This window comes from Nannobrachium achirus, assembly GCF_963921795.1.
Source record: "Nannobrachium achirus genome assembly, chromosome: 15".
NCBI classification, from domain to species: domain Eukaryota; kingdom Metazoa; phylum Chordata; class Actinopteri; order Myctophiformes; family Myctophidae; genus Nannobrachium; species Nannobrachium achirus.
Genome location: NC_137822.1, coordinates 15,008,600 through 15,029,168, shown reverse-complemented (window position 1 = coordinate 15,029,168; position 20,569 = coordinate 15,008,600). Strand labels below are relative to the sequence as shown.

At 40.1% G+C, this 20,569-nt stretch overlaps 1 protein-coding gene across 1 annotated transcript in view; it reads right to left on the bottom strand.

Annotated features, from left to right (window-relative positions):
• Positions 1-17,737, bottom strand: part of fubp3 (far upstream element (FUSE) binding protein 3) — a 39,054-nt gene extending 21,317 nt beyond the window's left edge. The window contains exons 1-5 of the mRNA XM_080743220.1: positions 17,488-17,737; positions 10,841-10,913; positions 4,126-4,156; positions 2,872-2,921; positions 2,090-2,161 (exon numbers count right to left, since the gene is read on the bottom strand). Of these exons, the coding sequence (XP_080599346.1) occupies positions 2,090-2,161; positions 2,872-2,921; positions 4,126-4,156; positions 10,841-10,913; positions 17,488-17,625 (364 nt within the window). The 5' untranslated portion in view covers positions 17,626-17,737. The remainder of the gene's footprint in view (positions 1-2,089; positions 2,162-2,871; positions 2,922-4,125; positions 4,157-10,840; positions 10,914-17,487) is intronic.
• Between the last annotated feature and the right edge of the window lie 2,832 nt (positions 17,738-20,569).

Below are 20,569 nucleotides of genomic sequence, written 5' to 3'. Positions count from 1 at the left end.
GGATTAAGAGTGTCTGCTAAATGCCTAAATTATAAAGCAGCACTTCACCGCTGCAATCACTCAAAGTTTGTAGTTTGAAAAGAAAGAAAAAAAAATAACTGGAAAACTAATGTAGTCTTTGTGTGTTTGAGTCAGGTTGACAGAATTGCTATCCACAACACTAGTCCTTACCCGTTCAAAGATATGAGCTCCGAAATGATGTGCAGTGTGTGGGTTATGGGGTGTGCACTGTGCACACAGTATATGAGGGATGGAAAGTAACTTTAACTGGTGCTTGCATGATAATATGTAGGAGCATCAATGTAAGAAATACCCGTTTCGTTTAATGGCTACAGAGATACTGTGTACCGATCTGCATGATTTTTGGACAACATCTGTAACCCCCCCCCCCCCAGCCTACACACACACACACACACACACACACACACACACACACACACAGTTAAACATTTTGCCTCATGCTAGATGCAGAATAGATATGCCTCATGCTAGATGCAGAATAGATAGTAGATACACCATAAAAATGCTAATATGCAAGATATGCCTCATGCTAGATGCAGAATAGATAGTAGATACACCATAAAAATGCTAATATGCAGCATATGATTTGTGAAAGTGACAAACGGGCTTCACAGTTATGTTAGGTGTGTTCATATGCTAATGGTGATGCGATTTCAGATCAATTGCTCAAGCCACTGAGGAGAAACGCTGTGACAGACACTCAGACAGACACTCACTCAGACAGACATTCGGAAAATTATACTATACTATACTATAAATATAGTATAGATATTACTACAACTACCAGAATGCTTCCAACCGCTTTGGTTTGTTCGACGCACTCCCGAGTGAGAAGGGTTGTGAGGACAACTGCTTTTTTTTTTTTTTTTTTACTTCTTTTTATCGCTTATTCACAACATAATCCAAGGAGTATTTCTAGAGGGAGAGATCACAGTCAACATCCTATGCCTTCTTCCTCTGCACTTGGGAGGAAAACTGCAGCTGATCGTTTGATGGAATACATTTTCACGTGCGAGTTGCGGCGACTTCTTTTCCATTGTGTCTTATGAGCGGTCAGGTTCTTTTGCAGCCAGCCTGCACTCACATACTGGCTGCAAATAATGATGTGCTATCAGTATGATGTTATCTGATAAGGGATCCAAGTCCAGTGTAGTCGGAAAAGGACTGAGATCACCTTTCATAAGTCATGGATTGCGTGTAAAAGGGGGACTTCCAATTAAAAATACACAAAAACACACAAGAAACACAGCATAATCATGTTAAGTATATCCTCAACTTCAAGAAGAGGGAATTTGGGTTCAGAATCAGCAAAGTGCCTCTTTAATGATTAAGGAGGTAGAATATTGGGCCTAATAATTTATAATAAATATATAGCGCTTATTGGTGAGTGTGCATGCATACCAATGAAATAGCATGGCTCCTGGAATATGAGATGGTTTGGTCGTCAACTAATTCCAGAGGTTTAGAATTCTGTCAAATATCCGAAAAGGCCTCATTTTATATGACCTCAGTGTTGGGCAGTGTTAATTGCTGCAGTGTCTAATTTATAACTGTATAGGCCACGGAAAAAAAGATATTGGTAATAACCAGTAAACCGTAGGGATGGGACGATATGAAAATGTCATATCACGATTGTTGTGTCAAAATAAATCGCGATTTACGATATTATCATGATAATCAAAATCCATTATCGTGGGGCGGAACATTTGCCAAAAAATAGCAGATCTACAAGCTCACAACGCGCCACAACGTGACGAGTTGTGAGCTTGTAGATCGGCTATTTTTTGGCAAAGACATCTGATAGAGTACCTTTTACCAATTATAGAGGGTTTAAGTGGTACCGGATATGCAGCTTGGCTAATAAAAGGGTGAATTGATCCCAGAGCATGACGGAGGACGATATCACGATAAACTGAATCTCCACAATACGATTATCGTGAGTGTTTTTTATTGCGATAAACGATAATATCGCGTATCGTCCCATCCCTAGTAAACCCACACAGCTAAACCAAGTATGAAAAAGAGAGCAGGGATTACAGGAAGCGTTAGATAACAGGTTTATCTTTACCTGCAGCTATTTGGATCTTACAACCCGATTCCAACTGAATTCTTGAGATCTGCTCTCCTCCTTTTCCAATGACTAGGGTAAGGTAGAGAAAATAATATCAGTCAGTTATTAAGCCCCTGTGAATTTAACCCATTTAGGCCTAGAATTATTGAATGCTTTAACCAGTGAAAAATAGCAGATATACAAGCTCACAGCGCGGCACCGAGTGCCGCACTGCGAGCTCGTAGATCTGCTATTTTTGAAAAAGTCGTGAAAATGTGTGCAAATCTTTGAATATATATGTATTTTCAAAGTGAACGTTTGTAACTCAAATTTTGCTTCTGGGTGGTCCCTGAAACTAAATATTTTGAGATGGCCAAATACATTTTGGGGGTCCTTCATATGAAAAGGTTTGAGAACAACTGACATAGTAGTCTCTCGAGAACAGACTAACTGAGCTCCAGTTAAGTGAAAAGGACCTTTTCTTTGACGATGGCTGGCCAGATTGCTGACATAGAAACATAGGTTTTTCAAAAAACCTTAGAAGGATTCAAAAGACACTTATAGAATCGGGTCAAAATTATAATTTTCACGATTTAAAAAAAATAGCAGATCTACAAGCTCGCAGCGCGCTGTGAGCTTGTATATCTGCTATTTTTCATTAGTTAAAGCATAAAATAATGATACACAATATGTGTACCCGTTCTGAATGGGTTAAATTGGAACCCCAGCAGTGACCCAAAAATGGAAGCAGAATAATGTCAATACCAGGACAGAATTTGGTGAGCTCAAGGGCTACTTACTGAATCCAACCATCTTATCAGGCACTTTGAAGTCTTCTGTGGTAAGAACCCTGTAAGAGATCAGAGACGTGATGAATAACCCTGGTTGACCAAGAAAGAATGAATGAATGAATAATCTTGATCCATCTAAAAAGGGTTTCTGTCATAGATTGTTGAAGTTGTACAGAGTCAGGTAAAAGGGGTACAATACATCAAATACATTTTATGTGCTTCACAACAGTCCCACTCACAAAATACAGCATCTCTAAACTCGTAACCCCACTGACACAGGAGACGGAACCCCACCCCCAACACGCACGCACACAAAATAACCAAAGGACAAATTAGGAAGGCCTCATGTGTACTTTTAACACTTTCCCAGCCTGGCCAGAATGGCTTGTCTGTGGACTAGCCGGAAATTTCTATTATTGTATTATGATCTGAGATATTATGATTATAAGCATCAGCGCGCCCCCCGTCCTTCTAGGATGGTACCGTTCTTTTTTTTTTCTTCTTTCGGTCCCCCGTCGTAAACTCACCACAATTGTCTCGATCCGCATTGGCATATAATGGAGATTTTGGCAGAGTCGTCTTCCCCCCCGTGCGCTTCGCGTGCACAATCCGTGCACATCGAGGTAAGCGAATGTAATCCACTCGTATGAAGTGCCCATGTCAACTTTTATCTGATCAAAAACATCACGGACAGATGCTATGCTAACGCCACAATGAAAGTGAACGGGATTTTGGCTATAGAGAACGAAAAGCTAACAGAAGCACTTAAGGTTCAAAGGGTTTAGAAAATGGTCCTTTTAGATCAGTCGAAGAAGAGACGGAGGACAGCTGCCGATCGTTTTTTTCTTTTATAATTATCATTTATTTTCGGTTTTAATGCTCCACGTGGCTGAGGAAGAGTTAAAAGATACCCTAGCTGTAGTAGATCTCAGGTCATCGGGCAGTTTGTTGCAGAACAGGACCAATTAATAGACCATCAGCATATTTAGATATTATTCCAGGTGCAGTTAGGACACAAGTCTCTAATGATCAGAGAGGTCTGAGTGGTGGCACCGTGGCAGTGAGTCCGTTTCAGGCATACAATCAATTCTGAATTCTGAAACAAATTCTAAAATCTGTAGTATGGGTGCTGTGTATCTCTTCACAAATACTAGCAAAATAAATTGTTTGGATTGACTTGTGCATGTTTCAATTTCAATAACCCATGTAAATGAGCATATACCCATCAACAGAAATGCTCATATAGTTAGTTACATATCTCACCTTTGATGTACCATTCCAGCAATGTGGTTTCCTAAAGAGAGATGACAGAAGAGCAAACAGTTATCATGCAAGTTAACAAACAGAGATGAACGATTGCCAATAAACCATCTTTACCTAATAAAAAGCAGCAAAACAGGCTATAGCACTAGAGAGGAAGTCAGTGGAGGACATATCTTCACCAGAGTGTCTCGCGTTAGGCGCTACCCTACGTTTTAACAGCGGGCAACAGCCAGCGACTCTGGGGCGTTAAAAATCATTCTGGTTTGTGCCAAATCAGTATGATATGCGGGAGGGGACGTTTTTATTTTTCTGTGAAGTATACATTTTCTTTTTCATATTATGAAGTTTGTATCCTCATCTTTGTCCTAATTTTTCAAAAACACATCGAAGCGCGATGCGTTTTGAGCTTGCAGATAGACTGTTTTGGCTTCTTTTGAATTGGAATCCTGATTTATTTTTTGTTATTTTTTTAATTGGAATCCTGAAATGTAACATTTTGATTTAATTTCAAACGCATTTAGTTATATACTCATGTTAACTTCATGAACCTAAATACAAATACGGTATTAACCTACAGGCCGCATTAAGTGAAGGTGGGGGCCGCATGTGGCCCCCGGTCCGCCAGTTGCCCATGTATGATCTAAAGCATAGTTCAGAGAATCCCTTAAATTGAAGCAAAGCGACAAAATGAAAATGCTATATGAATGTAAGACCTTTAGTTTGTGAGATTTGCCATGGACATACAACAGACAAAACCTTCAGCCTGGTGGAGATAATAAGTCAGGCCTAAAGGAGCTGGGAGCAGATGGAGATGGTCCTGCAAAGCCTGTGGGTCCTAGTGTCTGACCCACGGCAGGGAGTCTGCATCAGTATGGAAATTAGGCTTTTGAGTGTTCCGTTTCGATTGTGGTCGTCCAGGAAAAAGAAGGTAGCCGCTGGGGTCAGTGGTTCATGGAGTAAAATTGAATTTTGGCTGGTAGCACCAAGCAGGGGGTCCACTAGGGCTAGGGGTCACTTAAGGTTATGCTGGCCGACAACCTCAACATCTCTGTTGATAAATATCAGGTTCAATCAATGTTATGGACGTTTGCACCTACTTCAATTCTGCTGGAAAAACATTGGGTTTAGCCTGTATGTCATTGGAGCGTTTGTGAATGTTTAACAAACTGATCTCCCGAACTCACAAGACTAGCAAAATGCTACCAAGAGAACAGCTTGGCATTGTATCATTTCTATAATATAAGCCATTCAGAACGGGTACACATTATTGAGTATCATTATTTTATGCTTTAACTATTGAAAAATAGCAGATATACAAGCTCACAGCGTGGCACCGAGTGCCGCGCTGCGAGCTCGTAGATCTGCTATTTTTCAATAGTTAAAGCATAAAATAATAATGAAAATTTGAATTTGGACCCGATTCTATAAGTGTCTTTTGAATCCTTCTAAGGTTTTTTTGAAAAACCTATGTTTCTATGTCAGCAATCTGGCCAGCCATCGTCAAAGAAAAGGTCCTTTTCGCTCAAGCTCAACTGGAGCTCAGTTAGTCTGTTCTTGAGAGACTACTATGTCAGTGATTCTCAAACCTTTTCATGTGAAGGACCCCCAAAATGATATTTATTTGGCCACGGACCCCCATCTCAAAATATTTCGTTCCAGGGACCACCCAGAAGCAAAATTTGATTTACAAACGTTCGCTTTGAAAATACATATATTCAAAGATTTGCACACATTTTCACGACCTTTTCAAAAATAGCAGATCTACAAGCTCGCAGCGCGGCACTCGGTGCCACGCTGTGAGCTTGTATATCTGCTATTTTTTAATAGTTAAAGCATCCAATAATTTTAGGCCTAAATGGGTTAATATAGATAAAGATTTAAAGGAGTAGTTCACCACTTTTCAACCTGTCTTCATATAATAGGTCCTCACTAATGTTCATAATAAAATAGCACAATTTTTTTCTATTCAGTCTGGGTCTCATAGGAGAGCTGTCAAATCCTTCTACCGGTGACATCATCGTTTGACAAAAAAATAAATAAATAATATTTTTGAAAAAAATAGTTAGATTTTTATTATCACGAGAACAATGGCTTCCACTTTAACATTGCAACTTTTTCAGGAATAGAAAGCCTGAAGTTTCTATTAGCTTGCATTTCCCATTGATGATGTCACCGGTAGAAGGATTTGACCCACCCACAGCTCTCCTATGAGACCCAAACTGAGTAGATTTAAAAAAAAATATTTTATCACGAACATTAGTGAGGACCTATTATATGAAGATAGGTTGAAAAGTGGTGGAGTGCCCCTTTAAGTAAAACAGACTAATCGCAACCACACACCTAGTTAAGTAATACGTACACTACAATCCATTTTTTTGTTGAAATAGCATATAAAATGACAATTAGACTGACAGCTCATTATTCCTATGTCGCAATTTCAATAGTGCCAGGTTAGTGTGAGGTTAGTTTTATCAGTTATAATGCGTTCTATCGTCAGACCAATGGTCTGTCATACTCGTGGCGTGGCACTCAAAAACAGTGCATTTGTATGATCAGAGCATCCACAGTGTGTGACGGCGCGCAGAATTATTTTTGACATTTACAAACGAGAGAGGGTTAGCCAGAGTGTCAAGATGGCAAACAAACAAAATTGCCATGATAAATGTTTCTACTATTTTAGAATATTTGGGGTAATTGCATTCATTTACTTAAGCCACCACAACCATCACATTTTGCTGTCTTCAGACAATGTTTGCAAAAACATCTGCAGATACTTACTGTATTTTTAGAATAGCTAAAAGTGATATTTTCAATTGTGGGCCTTACAGCTGGCACCAGATCTGCTTGCTTAGCCAGCTAGCTGAGTAGGAGCTGTCATGAACAAGCACTGTTGTCACCTAAACAAGTCAATAATGTCAAATCCCTTGTAATTGAAGACCATCAGCTTACTATCCTAGCTTATTCAGTGTTGTATTGGTCCGGTCACACGCGTAGACGCTAGACGTCATCCTGTATCTTTTTCTTGTGTCATGCCTCTCACGCGCACAGACATGCATCGATGTAAAACAAACTATAAGTTCACACGTCGACAATGTTTACAATTAAACGCTGTCACACCAGGGTGATTTAACAAAGCAACGAGCCTGTATGCATAGCAGTAGACCATTGTCTGACCGGTTAACTCCTGTAATGTAGGTGTTAAGCAACGTGCACATGACGTCATTACAATCGCGTCCCCCAAACATTGAATCACCAATACAACACTGTCCTAAATAAATTAAAAGTAATCGGAAACATGTTGTCTTGGACTACAGATCCGAAGAGGAAAATATCGGTTCTAAGACTCATGCCTTAGAATAGGATACAAAATCCCTAACATTGAAGGCCAGAATAACATGAGCACACAAGCAGTTTTGTTATGTTGTTCCTCACATTACAGACTCGGAGGCATGCATTTGGAGAGAGAATCTTCCGCACCAAGGACTTCTTCCACAATATTCTCTCTTAAAACAGCTTCCTTTGCGGGAGGGCTGCAATACTGCAGTGATGTTGAATAGTTTTGCATGATTGTGCAACACAAGATGCCAAAATGAAAAACACATTTCAGGAAAGATAGGTTTCAGCTTAGCATCCAGCACACCAAGAAAAACTATAATATAAAACTTGCACCTGTGCATGGTATCAAACACAACACCAGTGTTGTTTTTGACAGCGAATTTTGATTTAGTTTCAGTCATAGTCTTTTGAATAAAATGTCATTTAGTTTTTTTAGTCATAATTTAGTCACCAGAAAAGTTTTAGTTTTAGTAAAATTTTAGTCGACTAAATATCATAAGATTTTATGGTGACTAAATCTACAGTTGATTTAGTCAACTAAAATGTATTTTGGCAGGCCTTGATAGCATCGTAATGACTGATTTTACACATGATTGCGTGCTGAAAATAGCCGATCTACAAGCTCACAACGCATTGTGAGCTTGTAGATCGGCTATTTTCAGCATGCAACACCTGAGAGCTACCAAACATAAAATGACTCTTCAGCACTAGTCCCTCTTTAACGTGTTAGTCTAGTTTTTATTTTGTTGACGAAATTGTCAATATTATGTAGTCTCAGTTTTAGTCATCAAAGCTTCGTTTTTCAAAATCAACACTGCACGACACACATGCATATCTCCTTGTATGGGGTTTTCTGTCTGTGACGTCAATCATGGAGATCCGTGCTCATACACAAAAAACGTGTTCATACAAAAAAAGTCATCGGAGATCCGTACTCCTACACACAAATCCGAGTTCACACACACAAAGCCAGACATAGGAGCGCTTAGCACCGCTCCTATGTAAAAAATGACGTAGTGGTAATTGCTCTACATCCCGGGTAAACAAGGTGAAACATACTGCAAAACCTACAATTACTGTATATATAAAATGTAAGCCTAGCCACTGTAGCCAGAACAGTTTAACTACCCAGATCTACTGAATTGGCAATTCACTGTCAACATTTCATTATATCAGCGGCAGTCACAGTCTCAGTTTATCATCAGTGGACTTAGCCTCAGACCACAAACCTTTTTCACTGGCTTGCTGCTACACAAGGCTCGTTCGTAAGGGAAGACAACTTAGGTGGTGTGCCACCAAGCACAGCTGACTTTCTTAAACAAGTGAGAATCTATTACTATGGTGGTGTCTGGAATTCATCGTGGTTCTTCAGCAGCGCAGCACGTGGGAGGAGAGCTAGAACTATGCGCTGGGTGGCTTACTATGGGTAGCAAGAAATCCGTCACAGCGACTGTACTGACCTAACTTAATTCACTTTGTGGCGAGCAGAGGGCAGATAATCCTGCTCTTGAAATAACAGGAGAGTGACCGCCGATCCGACCGATAAGATTGTACTGGCATATACTGATGAAATCAGGGTGGCGGTTCCTCCTCGGCCAACTTTCATGCAGGTCGGTCCAGCTGTGTCCCAGATTATCTGCTCACAGACAGGACAGACACTCACAGGACCAAAAACTTAATCCATCCACCCAGCCGTTCTGGCCTAGCGGAGACACTAAATATTAGTTCACATTACCTTTAGTAAGCTTGTTCTTGACAATCGTCTGGGAGCGACCTCTTGTAGATGTAACGGTACTTACCAGTTGAGACATAGCATGCATGTGCATTGTTTGTCTATGAAAAATAATACGAATTGAATAAAAATGAATTATTTAATCTGCCAATTTTAAGACAATGTCATTTTAGAGCTCTGATCACAGCGAAGATGCATTGGCGGATTTCTTTGACCGAAGCCGTCCGATGGCTGAATATCCACCTCCTATGACATAAACCGACTTTTCGAAATACTCCACCGTGCGTAGTAGAAGTAAAATAAAGTAATGACCTAACTAAATACCTGAGTGGTCTGAATCTAAATTTAGGACACCAATCACAATCCAATGAATGACGCTTTGGAGCGCCAACCTACCAAGTCTCTACAACTCAATTGGAGAGGATGGAACACCATTCAAACAAAAATACTGTACGTTCCTTTGTTGGGTGGTTTGATGACGGTAGTGGAGATTGAGAATGCCGTCTAACACGTGTTCAAATGGGTTGAGATCTGGTGACTATGACGGCCATAGCATGATTCACGTAATTTTCACACTTATCAAAACATTCAGTGACCCCTCGTGCCCTTTGTGTGGATTGAGACATTGTCATCATAGAAGAGACCACAGAGGTGCGCCCACCACTGGCATCACCACTGGCGTCACCAGGAATGCTGGTCCCTCATTGGCTGTTAAAGATGACATGGCCAGAAATGCTGGTCCCCGATTGGTCTACCGCAGGGGTGCCCACACTTTTTTGACGTGAGATCTACTTTTAAAATGACTAGCTCAACATGATCTACCCATCCAAAATGTTTTAGCCGAGGGCCTGAGGGGGGCTTTGGAATAGCAGCACTGGCGTTACATTTTAGACAAACACACTTACTGTAAGGGGGAAATAAATGGAAAATACTGGGGAAATGTCTTCATCCCATTCTGTTTGGAAGTGTTAGGTTTTGGGGTTCTTTGTAATGCTACCGACTCTTGAACAAAGTATTGCATTGGAGGTTTGCCTATTAGAAGCCATGAAGGGAGCTGACAGGCCCTTCTTGATGTCATATTGACATATTCTTTTCATATTTTAATTATATATTTTTAGAGGCATGACATGTGGTCTACCTGCACACCCTTGGTGATCTACTGGTAGATCACGATCTACCTTTTGGGCACCCCTGGTCTACCGGCTTAAATGAACAGACACCGATATGCGTACATACGCAGCCGAGCGCAGTACTTGCACACTCTGCTGGCGCAAGTAGTAACAACTAGAAAGGTGCAATTTCTTTGACATCGCAAGTGTGGTTGCACTGACATGAGTTGTGAGGAATCCAGTGTGAAATAAATCCAGTCTTACCATTTGCGTATATTAAATATCGTCATGTCAAGTAAAGCATGACATAAAGCAGTTTAATTTTTTGGTAAAAGAATCTCAGACCTAGAACAAAATTGCGTTGCCTACTGCCAACCACACTAATAACTAGTACCGTAAGTAGTTTGATTGATTTGATCTTGAGTTTATGTCAATTCCCCGGGCAGTGGTTAATAAATACAAAACTATGAAGTTTACACAAGAGGAATGTTCAGGACGATGCTGTTATTGTTTAGACTTAAATAGTGAACATCCTTACCAACATCATCCAATGAATGTTTCTGTCCTCCATAGCTGTACAGGGAAGGGTCTATCTGGTCACCCAGCACCACCTGGAGACAGAGGAGCAGTGATTCTCAATCTGTTTGATATATGCATTAGATCACATTTCATACAATTTTGTTAAACTCCGAACACTGGGTCGGGACCCATGTGTTGGTCGCGACATTTTTATGGGTGCATTTTTTGTTTCCTACATTTAGTTTTTAATTATTATTTCAAAACATAAAAAAAAAAAGAAATACCAAAAAAAGAAAAATAATTCATGATAAAAAAAGAATGCAATGATCTCATTTCACGAATCATGAATAATTAAAAGAAAAACAAATGTTTAAGAAGTAGTGAAAATAGCCAATCTACAAGCTCACAACGCGGCATGAATCTTACTCCCGGGCAAACGTTAATTTCTCTTTTGGGTCACAGGCTAAAAAGTTTGGGAAACACTGCTGCATAGTGTACTGTATACAGTGTTTTTGTCTCTGAGATTTCACCATTTCTGGTGACCGACACAGTGGACAAAGTGTGTGCTATCACTCTCTAATTAATTGCCATCCGGTTGCGTTTGTAGTCCCTGCCAGAAGACTGCAGAAATAAAAATATGAATCACAAGCTTTTAGTTTCTCAACAATCACACACCTGCACCTGCGGCTAGTTGGAAAGTCTTGGAGGTTCAAGAAGAACTGCCAAAAACAAACTACGGCAATGACGTTCTTTTGCCCTTTACCTCACAAACTTTGTTTAAGAATGCTACCCATCATGTTTTATGTACTGCTTTGACCCACTCCCAGCCTTGTTTTCTTAAACCTACTGTCGTTTTTTGGAATGACAAAAGTAGTCTCAGGAATGAGACATGTGTGCGTGGGCCCCATGATAGATAGATAGATCTATCTAGATAGATAGATAGATCTATCTATCTATCTATCTATCTATCTATCTATCTATCTATCTATCTATCTATCTATCTATCTATCTATCGAGAGAGAGAGAGAGAGAGAGAGAGAGCTTGGTCCCAATCCACAAACACACTAACCTCTTGTGATACTTTCCAATCATTTATTTCAAGATGATGCTGTATTATATTAGTTTTGGTGCAAGCTTTTCTTTTTTGCCAACCGATTCGTCTGCACTTGCAACATTTTAGCCTTAAATTTTACCCTTAAATGGTATACACATTCCTACCTAGCTGTTACAAGTTGTGGATTAGGGGTAGGGGGTGATTCATGTAAAAATCTTCTGAATTCACATTTTCCCAAAATATATACTTCTTTTCACAGTTTTGCTGCCAGTAATGTTGAATTGGATTCCCAGCTTCCATAGCTGTTGTGCAGCAACTTGCAAGCAATGTGACTTGCTACTAGTGGCCTATGTCACTCAGCTGTGACAGTTTGAAAGCAAGCATTTGGATGCACTTAATATGTACATCTGGTCTTCTGCGTCTTTGTTTATCGGTCTCCGTTTCGCTTGCTCTCTCTGTATGGGACAGTAGCTACTCCACAGTGTGGAAGAAGCACATGCGTGTTGTTGCGTTCTTTAGAACCATCCTTAATGACAACAAAACTATGTTGACAAGACAATGAGAGATTCTCTTAGAGATAGCTTGAAACGATCAAAATTAAAAGAGCCTATGCCTTGACCAGATCCCTAGTTTTACATCAGCAGCCATTGCAGTAGTTTTGCTAAATGTCGATCCATGTATCCTGGCAATACTGACACAACCCACTCCCACTCCTCATCTGCATCCAGGCAACCACTGGCCACAAACAAAGAAACTGTTTGTTTACATCACAAGCTTGCGAATACTTTTGTCATGGTTGGCTAGCCATATTTGTTATCTCTACCAGGCTGGTAGGCTGGGCAGGAGACTATAGTATCACCTGTGTGTGTCTGTATCCGCGGGTGATCTCCCAAACCTTGAATATTTTCTCAATCTGTCAATGACAACTATGTTATTCTCCATCCATTCCAAGCTATACGATACTTGTCCTCAATGGTATGGCATAGGCCACCCGCCCATCTGGTGTATGGGATCTACACTATGCCACTTCATTGCTCCTCCCTTCACTTCAAGCTGTGCTACTATTGCCTTATATTTATAGTTGATATTGCATAAATGAAATATATCAGAGAATAATACCTGGGCACTTCAGGAATGACTACCCAAATAAAATACTGGAGCACTCGACTGGTCTGCACGTTCTTTATTTTGCAAGGGTGACTGAAGTTTCAAATTCCGTCCAACTCCTTACATGTAAAAAAAGATATTCTTTTCCTTCTATTTTCACCAACATTGTTGTGGTCAAGTACTATCGGTTTCATTGGTCAAGTTTGTTAAGATTACTACATCTCTCTTCTTTCCCTCTTTTCATTTCAGCTGCCATTGGGAGCAGAAGAATCTATCCAGAATGTTCACCAGGTGAATAGGCAGTTTTATTTTTTGTGGCACGTGTATTAGATTAGTCTTGAAAATCAAAAGCATGATCACTTGAATCACAGATTTTGATAAGTCACCTATGTTGGTCTAACACTGATAGGTGCACGATAGATTTTAAACTGATTATGAGCCCATATGTGTATTTTGTTATGTAAAGACAGGCTTTTCCCACTTCAAGCTTTATTACATAACCTAAAGCATTTCACAGTCACGCACTTCCCTATAACTAGGTAGCTGAACAAACATAATTTCTTCCCCAAATGTTGTGAATGCATGCATGCATGTAAATGTGTCACATTATTGCACACCATGTATGCAACAATAACATAATGTGTAGACTAATGAAGTCAAAGATTGAATTTATACTAGTAATACTACCACTCACACTGATCTGTTATTGGAACAACATCTGCCATCATAGCTTTGTTTGCAATATTGCAACAGCTCACATTGCATCTATTGAAATATACAGTAGATATATATGCCTTGGCCTACATATTCCCACACAATGTTTACTACATTTATGTGCACATATCCTGTGTTAGAAATCGGCGACGTTAGACTAGCTTTATTCTCACTGTGTTGTGTTTGCTATTAGATAAGTTTAGTTTGTGAGATAAGACTGATTAGTGTTTTTAGCCTTAACCTCCTGCTATCACTTTTCCCCAAAATACACGTTGCTCTATATAATACTGCACTTGTAAAGGGAATATAGTAGAGCAGTGGGGTTGAATTGACTGTTTTACTGTACGATTGTTTGGTAAATTATTTTGTGTTTGTTGTCTGGTACCAGTCTGTAACTGGTCAGTCCAGACCGCTGCAACGGTCTCTAAAAATGTTTTGTTGCACAGAGTTGCATTGGTGTGTGGACTGGGCATAAGGTACCCAGAACTCAGTCTGTAAAGCAGGAGCCTACGGATCGCAAGGTTCTTGGTTTGTTGATACTGGGCACTGCCAGTGCCAACTCATCGTATGAGTAGCATGGCTTGGGTAACTAAGATACATGGTAAGTAATGGGAGCTGGCGGTAGGTGTGGCACTCCACCTCAGCAATCCATCTCCCAGGGTCTAGTACATTGTAAAGGGGATAGACGCCCTCGTTGCATGGCTGGTAGTGACAATAAGCCAGTTCGACCTACTTACTTAACCTACATAATTACATTTGTGCCTCTGTGAGATTCACCCAGAGGTTAACACTCACAAGTATCGACAACAATCAACTTAACTTGCTTGCTTAGGAATGAACTTGCAGAGCAGTTATATTGTTTTAGGTGTCATGTTCATACAGGTCTCTGACAGTGGCATTGCAGGAGGTGTAGCAAGTTAACAAGTTTATTGTGTTTCCTCACATTATCAAACTGTGTAATAGTTTTGCACATAGGGACTAAATCATCCTTATATGCATTATATTTACTTTCAAAGGTGATTTTCTAACTTTTCACTTTTCAATTTGGCTTCTGATTGTTTCATAGGGGAAAGACTGATTGGCCAACATAATTTTGTGTTTAATGCACACATCAAGTGTAATTCTCTAGAATTAATGTGACGTGTCAGTCAGTGCTTGTGTCAAAACAGTTCACACGTAATTCCATGCAATATCAAGTCACTGAATTAAAGTAGACTCTATAACTTTGACTAATACATAAACATGAGCTAATGCTTTGTTTAGTCTATTTATGGTTGGTCCCCAATGCTGCAAGGGACAGCTGGCTACAACAACTGTTTCAACCCGGGAGACTAAAACCAGAAACACAAGTGTGTTGACTTGTACAAGTCCACAAGTTCCCAGTCCCAGTTATCATGCGAAGTACACAAACTCAGAGAGTAGAGGGGGACCTCGACACTATTATGATATAGACACCACCAGCACAACCCAGGCATGATGTGACTGTGTGCTTATGCCATTTGCTTATCTGGGTGTTTCTGAAGGAACAAATTGTAAACAAATGTCAAACGAAATGCTGGTGAAATGCTAACCTGCCGACACTGGTGAATGCTAACCTGGTGAAATGCTAACCTACCAATGCTGGTGAATGCTAACCTGGTTTCGGAATGGAAACCCAGCCCCGCAGTAACCCATTTCCCATGCACAATTACATTTAGTGCAACTATGAAACAAACAACGTTGGAAATATACACACTGACATTGTGACAAATCAACATACCATAAAGGTTACAGTAATAACTTGAGGGAATATCAGTTAACCAGTCTTTAGAAAACATTCTGTGGTGTTTTATTTTCTACAACTATTCGCAAGTACATTGGTAAATCCCAACTCCCAAGTGTATTAACCAAGGGGTGGGCGTATATGAACAGGTGGCACTGGCATGCATTGGCCACGACAACTTCTGAGCAAATTCACTAATCTTACAGTTAGCTGTCTGACGAGGTTATTGCGATCCTTAATAACTCATTTGATCAGTAGACCCAAACTACAACATGCTAGTGCATTTGGTTCTCAAAGTGGGGTCTGGGGACCTCCAGGGGTCCTTGAGGGTGTTACAGGGGGCCCCAGCTAAATGATAGTTAGGAATCAAATGAACTATTATGGGAGTGTACAAATGGAACCAAATGGACCCAGAGTTAAATTGACATTGATTTTACAATATAAATTGGGGTCCCAATGATATAAATACCAATAAATGGGGGTCCGTAGCCTAATGCATGTCAAACTGGGGGTCCTTGAAACTAAAATGGTTGGGAATCACAGCTAGAACCGTAAAAATCTTTTCTCATGGGGGTCCCTCCCTGGCATATCTTTTCAAATGGGGGTCCACTGACGGGCTAATAAGGGTCAATTCGGGGGGTCCTTGACATGAAAAAGTTTGAGAACCACTGTGCTAACTGCTAATGCATGCTAAACCGTCTAGTAGTGGGGCTAAGGATGAGTGACAAGCTAACCTTAGCAGCAACTGACTGCAACTGCTTTCGTTTCCTACAAATCTCTCTCAACATAACGCGTTTCCATTGACAAAAACACCACTGTTTTGTTGCCCGTGTTGTCATTAAACAGTGCAGGTGGTTTAAGACCTAAACTTTGTGTATGACAGCCACGCATTCACTAGAGAACTAACAGCAGGCTGGATGCTCCGAGCTCGTGTCACTAGTAGTAGTACAGCTAATATGCTAACTGAAACTTCACAACAGGTTGCACTTTGGTCCCTTTATTTACTATTAAAAGTTATATTCGCTTCGAGGTTGAGGCGAGACGTTTATTTGACGTCAGACATGTGTTGTTGGTTGTTGTTTTGTTGCATTTTTAATTCATAGACATGTTGTCATTAGCCAGGATAGCTGGTGTTAAATGTAGCTTTGGCTAGCACAGCAAGAGAGAGGGTCTTGCCGTTAGCCAAGTTTAACTCTGTGTCGTACGAGTGAAAATCGCAGATCTACAAGCTCACAACCCATTGTGAGCTTGTAGATCTGCGATTTTCGACGCGCGACACCCTTCGTACGGCGACTTGTAAACACGGATTATGAAGTGTTTTCAGTTGGGTTTGGGCAAGGGGAGGGGGGGGGTCATGTGGGGGGTCATCAGGGGTGCAAAAATGCACTTCCAAAACATGGTGGAAAAAGTACTCCTCACGTATTTTTACTTGAGTAAAAGTATCAATAATACTGCAATGTAAAAGTCGGGAATTCAAAATGTACTCTAGTAAAAGTACTGAAGTGTTGACATCAATATGTACTTAGCACCAATATGTACTTAGCACCAAAGTCAAAAAAGTACTAAAATGTTTGAAAATAGCAGATCGTGTTGTGAGCTTGTTGTTGTAGGTATAAAATAGGTCTAAAGTGGTTCATGTATGTTTCATAATATTATAATTTCAATCTGCAAAGTAACTAGTAGCCTAACTAAAGTTTTCAAATAAATAATGGAGTTAAGTAGTGGGGTAAAAAGTACAATGTTTCGAAACATTACTGGAAAAGTACTGGAAAACACCCAAGTAAAGTTAAGTACAAATACCTAAAAGATTGTACTCCAAGAAGTACAGTACTTGAGTAAATGTACTTATAGTTCTTAGTTACTTTACGCCACTGCTTTCCAAAGCCACATGTAAAGGAAAGAGGGGGGTCTGGACTGGCTTTTTCTTTGCTTGTTTTCTTTTTTAATGTCATCCGATTAAAAAAGCCTCATTTATTCCTACGGGGTTTCCTTCCCTTCCCTACTTGCTTCAACGCATGGTGTTTGTTACCTGTCTGATCCGGTGCATGGCGTCTGCGAAGTCATCCTGCTTTAAACTGCTGCTTCTATGCTCACCAGGCTGGGCCAACACCGACACCACTGAGGCCTGTCCTGCTCCCTGCACCAGCTCCGCCATCATCATAGCCATCCAGCAGGCAGGCAGGCAGGCAGGCAGGCAGCTCCGAGATCGGCACACACACACACAGTACACACAGTACACACAAACACACACACACTCACGCACACACACACACACTCGCACTCACTCACACACAGAGCTCAGAGACACACACTTCAGGAAAAAAAAAAAAAAAAAACTAGCAACACACGTGCCGACCCCTAGCTCCGCGAGCCAGAGGATCTCGCGAGTTAATCGCTGCGCATGCTCACATGAGTGTGTGGTGTGGTGGTGGTGGTTTTTGTGAACCAACTGTGAACTCTGTGCCACTGAAAGCCTGGTAGGCAGGCGAGGTTAGTGCCACTAGGCTAGCCTCAGGAACCCAGGCTTTTATTTGCCACTCCACTGACTGATGAGTATTTGAGACAGGGTTGTCAACATTGGACTGTCAGAATCCAGGAGATTTATTTTTTTGGGGGTGCGCGGAACTCCCCAACCAGGGTTTGGGGGGTGCTCTCCCCAAAACGTATTAATAGATATATTTTCCTGTGTTCTGTTGAATTTTGTGCATGTTTGATACATTTATCAGGATTACTTTACTAGCATGTGTACAATTTCAGCCTAAAATGCCAGATGTAGGTGTACAGATTTGATGACTGCAGCAAAGTAAGACATCTTTAATAATGATGTCTCATCTGTAAGTCATTACTTAAGTGAATATCTGTATGATCTTGCATGCATTGCCCCCACCCCTAAAGCGGGGGGTCTGGGGGTCCTCCCCCCGAAATTTTTTAACATAGTAGATTTAATCTCCTGTGTTGTGGTGAATGTTGTGCATGTTTGATACTTTTATCAGGCTTGCTTTACTAGCATGGGTACAATTTCAGCCTAAAATGCCAAATGTAGGTGTACAGATTTGATGACTGAAGCAAAGGACATCTTTAATAATGACTTCTCATCTTTAAGTCATTACTTAAGTGAATATCTGTATGATCTTTCTTGCATGCATTGCCCCCACCCCTAAAGCGGGGGGTCTGGGGGTCCTCCCCCAGAAAAAAAATAACATAGTAGATGTAATTTCCTGTGTTCTGGTGAATTTTGGGAGTTTGATACAAAATCCAGGAGAAATCCAGGAGATTTGCCAATCCAGGAGCATGCCAGGAGATGGGGTCAAAATCCAGGAGACTCCTGGGAGATCCAGGAGAGTTGACAAGCCTGATTTGAGACCAGAGCTTTTTTTTAATATATATATATATATATATATATATATATATATATATATATATATATATATATATATATATACATATATATAGGTCTATATATATATATATATATATATATATATATATATATATATATATATATATATATATATATATATATATATATATATATAATTCTTGTCACAGACATACAAAAAGAGTATTTATTACCAGAATGACCATAACAGTCCTGTAAGTCTGAGCGTGTACAATTGGAACCAAATGGACCCACTTGTACATTCTAGAGTAATTGCAAATAAAACATTTGGGAACCACTGTAGTTGTTGGACTCCTAATATGCCATAGTGCTGTGGTAAATAAGTGTCATGATAGGCTACATAGCCTATTCTGAAGAAAACCTGGAGACTTGACGTTCAGTAATTGGGTATTATGATCAAATTAAGAACATTAAATAGTGTTGTTGTTGTTTTTTTAATTTTTTCAACATCTTTCTTTTAAAATTCCAAAATTGTCCTGTGCATGCGTGATCGATGTGTGTTTAATTGACACATTCTAGGTTTTAGACTCTTCAATGTCATCTTTTTTCTTGACTCTCCTCCAACACCATTTTCATTCAGTGGCTCTCCAGATATTACTATAACAGGAAATATATTTTTTATAAATTGGAAACTAAATTGCCATGACTTAGCTCACAGTTCGAGGGCCACTGTAATGTTTCTAAGTGGACTATGGGCTATTTTGTATAGTTCCAACATTGTAATCTGTCTGGTCAGAATGAAACTGATCTCAGCCAGACATAAAGATATGAAGATGGAGGAATATTGGATTTCCCCTCTTGCCGCACATGTGGAAACATCTATTGTTGCACATCTGGAAATTGCCAGCAGCTAAGCAGAGGAGAGTAAAATTGCTACAAATTTTCAAACTGATTATGCAAAACAGTTCCTGCTCCATAAATTGTATCCAAACCTCGATGAGGGAAAGCCAGCCAGTAAAGTCTAAAATGATTGCAGGTTCAAGTGAATATATATAGCCTAGACTGGAGCTAGAATCAGTTCAAATGGCCAATGTTATTTATTTCATTGAGTGCCTGGTCAAAGATTGGATGTGATGCTCAGTGTGTTACATACAGTTTACATACAGTATCCAGCTTACAGTACACATACAGTATACAGTGTATACTGTATGTACTGTAAGCTGGATATAACACACTACTGTATACAGTGAATACTGATTATGTATGGATATTTGCCATGGTAAGATCACACAGGACACGATCAAACTTTTCTTAATTGGCAATTTGTGGTCTGAAAACGATAATCAAGATTCACATACAGGAAGACAGATACGAGCAATAAAATTAAATGGAGTGGGAAAACATATTTTACATGTTGTTGTTCAGATCAAAGTGATTTATTCCATATGCCTATGCACAACATACTCAAGCAGTCACTCAGATATAGCCGATTACCTCTGGTTGTCTTGCAGATTGACGTCCCATCATGAATCTGTTGCCTCTGAGGGGCTCACAGAGATATCAATTTCCCTGCCTCGTCAGCCTCTGGGCATTTTATCACCTCCGAAAAAGAAGGAGAAAAATTAAGTGGGCCGAGGTGGTGGGGGTGCGGGCAAGCGGGATGCTATTACTCTATCCAGACCAACACCTCTAAATGAAGCGCTCCAATTTAGCCCGAGTGAAGTATGATCTGGCCCTGGTAACATATTGCTACCATGTGCTAGCCAATGTA